The following is a 4162-nucleotide window of genomic DNA, read 5'->3' on the forward strand; positions in this document are numbered from 1 at the left end:
TCCAGAAGAGGCGCGGGGTGGGACTGGGGCTGCACGCTGTTGCTGGTGATGGGGAGGCACCACAGGGTGCATGGGCTCTGGGCTGTTGATAGGGAGAGCTGCCTCACTCACTGCTATGCAAACAAACCCCACCACACACATGCAGCCACACCTCCCACAAACACCCATACTCACACACCCATATTCATACATACCACCCCCCCACACACACACACCCACCCATGCCCCCAACACCTACCCACACCCCCACAATATATAAGAGTAAGACTTCATTTTGAGTTGTTCTGCAATCACCTCTATATACATGACACAAACACACACACACACACACACACACAAATATATATATATATTTTTAAATACAATTAAATTATGTTATTGTGGATGTTTGATTTTTGTATATAATTTGTGGGTTTTTTCCCGTTCCAAGATGGCAACCCCCCTTCCCAAATGGAGTACTTCCAGGGTGAAGGGACGGACTTCTGGTGGCAAAGGTCGGGGTTAGAGGGGAGAATGGGACTTCTGGTCCCAGGATGGCAACCAGGGGGTGGGGCACTTGTCAAGGGTTGGGGCTAACCTTGCAGCCTTCAACAGCTTGCCAAAACTCATTAAGTGGCCCTCTAGCCAAAATAATTGCCCAGCCCTGATGTAGATTATAAGATTCAAGGTGCGCAGCAAGCATGCTTTGCAGTTTTTCAGTGAATATAGCTTGTTTCACGGCACCTCTGCCATGACATTTACCAAAATGAGGTTTGCATTCCCACAATGACTGCTATGAAAATTGAATATAACCCTGTTTTGCCTAATATAAATTAACATTTGTTCCTCATTATCCAAGTATATCTATGGGCAAGATTACGTTTGTAGTGGTCTTATAATGTATAACAATGGTTATTATATTTAAGAAAACTATTTTAAATCACTGAAAGAATACGGAGGGATTTTCATTTTGCTAAATTCGACACTTAATTTTTCCCAAAAGAGGTGGCTTTCTAATAATGTATACTTGTCTATGAATGAGCGAAGCTGCTGGGGATGCATCTGAATTCTGTGCATTACATAAAGCTCTTAAAAATATTTTGTAAGATGTCTAAAACAAACACTTAAATCCTTTATCTAATCCAGAAATCAAAGTATTAGTGAAAATGCAGACTGTGAATGGCCTCAAATCAAGGGATTACAGGTTTTCAGTATTTGAGTTGCAATTGTGGGTGGCTGGCACCTGCTGGGATCCAACCCAAAGAAAAACCAGTTTAGGTGGTGGACTCACCGACACAGCCTGGCTCGAATGGGCTTGGAAAATCTTCTTTTCAATTGGTGAAGCCTGTCCACCAATCAGGTAAGGGCTGAGCAGGGCCAGCCCTGCCCTTCACACAGAGGGGAGGGGCAAAAAGCCTCCCGGACCTGATTGAAGCCTGTGTTCTGCAGGTCCGGCAAGCCTTCAGAGGCTGAGCCTCCGGAGTGAATAAAAGGAGCTGCGTGCCTGGCACGCAGGAGATGCTTGAGGGATAAAGAGGCGGGGCTAGGAAGAGATAGGGAAAGCTGCCTAGTGGGTGGAAGCAGTAGCCCAGAAGAGCCCTGGAAGACCCCCTTGGCGGGACCAGAGCAGGAAGCAGCTTTGGCTTCGGTGCACAGAGCGGTGCATGGGGCAGACCCTGGGAGCTGTGGAAGGCAGCTCAGGTTCCTGGACACGTAGTGCATGCGGCGGTGCATGGAGCCACCAGCTCGGGTCTGCTACCCTCAGCGTGTGGCTGAGGACTCAGTGCTCGCAGTGGTGTATAGCATCCCAAGCCCTGGGAGTGGCGTCAGGCCACTCAGGTTTGCAACCCGTCCCCAGCTTCAGGCTGGGCACCCGGGAGGCACCAGTGGGGTGCGCTGGAGGTCCGATGGACCAGGTTTCAGGGCCTGCATGAGGCAGCCCAAGCCCCAACGGAAGGCAGAAGGCAAAGCCTGGTTGTTGGGACCTGTACGAGGTGGCCCGAGCCCCAGTGAAGGACAGAAGGCAGGGCCCTCGGCACCCCTGACACGGCACTCATGGCTGTGGGAGCCCTCCCAGCCTGCTCCCCAGATCTGTGAGTACTTAAGGAATGGGTCCCCAGGGAAGCACTGAAAGGGGGTCCCAAGGGATTAGAGACCAGGTGGGCCCATCTGGGGCTGAGAAGGTACTGGGACCCTCCTCCCCCTAGGAGGGTGCCAGGGTTTGGCACCCTAGGGGAATGCCCAATTGTCTCAGCCACGTGGGTACCTGGAGTGGGGGGAAGACTTGCAGTTCCCATTCTGTAAATAGTTATATAGATATAGATATAAATAGATACATATATTGTTATCTTCCAATGTGGCCTGGGTTATGTAAGCAAGTTGAGGTTTATTTGTATCTAATTGTTATTGTTCTTGCCTGAACTTACCTGTTGATACCTGTGTTTATCTGCCTAGCTATATTTACCTGATGTTGTTGCACATATTTACCAATACTTTCTTATGAATCTGTAAATATCTGTATCAGTTGTATATTAATAGCTATCTGTTTAAGGTTCCCTATAAACATTAATAAATTTGTATATAGTTAAACTATTCCTGGTCCTGGCCTGACTCTATAGGGAATAGAGGGAGCTGGCCAGTGTTTTACAGATCACTTTCACAGCACTTCTGCCTAACTACCTCTCTCTTTTATTTGGAGGGGGAAGCACATAGTTGGATGTACCCAGGTTACACAAAAAAAAAAAAAAATGGCCTTGATCTTGCAAGTGCGTACACCAGTGAATATACTTTTGTACTATACACATATATATGTGCTATGACCATTGATCCAATGTTAGTAAAACATGTTTATCTAGATAACTGTAGAATTTCCTCTAGACATTTTTCAATGGCAGGGTACTTTTTATAACTTTTAGACTAACATTTTCTTCTTTTTGTACCATGGCAGACTTATTGTAGTGGGACTAAATTCCAGAGCGCTGCACTGTTTAGTTTCATTAAAGGAAAATGAGGATTAAAGGATTTATTTCCCTGTGAGGGGGGAGAAAAAAAAGCATGATAGATTTTATCCAAAGTCAAACAGACCTGATTCAGTAAGGCACTGATATTTAAACTTTGCTGAATACAAATACTTTCCTAAATCAGGGACTAACTGAATGACTTGCATGAAAGTAAAAAAAACAAACCAAGGGCTGAGTGTATTCAATTATTTTTGAGTCAGAGAGAACAAAGTAACTTGCATAATCTTGCCAGTGTATAAGGGATGGGAGGAATAGTCTAAGTACAAAGCTAGCAACTAAACAGTTCTGTAATTTAGAATTAAAATTTAGGTTTGTTAATAAATATTATACAAAACCCAATATTAATAGAAATGTTTTTATTAATTTAAATGCAATTAAACCATTCTACAGCTATAGAGACTCAAACAGCAATACTATGCTAGTGTTTGCAGTAACAATAGTCTCAGCAAAATAATAAATCCTAGTGGAATAATATGCTTTTGGCCATTGTGGGGAATACTTAATTATGTCAATAATATTTCCTAAAGAATCATGTAGTATTTTTCCTTATATAATCTCCAGACACTGAAGGTCACAAGAAGAATATCCTCAAATGGAGACTGTAATTGAATCAAAGGATTTGAGAAACCCAAGATTCCCCAAATTCCAATGATTTATTTGTATTTATTGGTCTAAATGGTCAAGCAGGGTTCTTTAAGGATCTTAATTCAGACATACACATTAGGCCCAAGTTCAGGTGCAGCTATTTTTCCTTCCTTGGTGAAATAGTCTATGGGGAGGCCTTTGATTTTCTTTACCCAGGCTTTCTTACGTTCTTTTTGTTGGTCTGCTATAACTTTCGTCTGATTTGCCTTATACTCAGCCACTGTAGCTTCCTCATATGCTTTCATCTGCTTCACTGTCAAAAGCCTGAATCCACTGTTGATCCGGTAAGGGTTTTCAAATCGTGTGAAAACAGGCTTTGCTCCAACAGAACCTACTTTGGGTTTAGCTTGTGCAATCATCATGCGCATCCATTTAATTGATTCAGATGCACTAGTTAAGTGGCCAGTCACCAGAGCCTCACCCTCAGGTAGGTAAGTGGCTTTATCAGAGCCAGTGTGCGCTTTCTCTTCTGACAAGTTGCAGCATGACTTGGAGCGTACAATTGTGGGAGCAGGAAT

The 4162-nt window shown here is 44.0% G+C and overlaps 1 protein-coding gene across 1 annotated transcript in view; it reads right to left on the reverse strand.

The window, feature by feature from the left end:
- Positions 1-3486: 3486 nt before the first annotated feature.
- The window catches only part of CDRT1 (CMT1A duplicated region transcript 1), a 31098-nt gene continuing 30422 nt past the window's right edge, over positions 3487-4162 (reverse strand). The window contains 1 exon segment of the mRNA XM_025211667.1: positions 3487-4162. This exon segment is cut by the window's right edge and continues 15 nt beyond it. Coding sequence (XP_025067452.1) covers positions 3707-4162 — 456 coding nt within the window. The 3' untranslated portion in view covers positions 3487-3706.

Source organism: Alligator sinensis, unplaced genomic scaffold (assembly GCF_000455745.1).
Source record: "Alligator sinensis unplaced genomic scaffold, ASM45574v1 scaffold584_1, whole genome shotgun sequence".
NCBI classification, from domain to species: domain Eukaryota; kingdom Metazoa; phylum Chordata; order Crocodylia; family Alligatoridae; genus Alligator; species Alligator sinensis.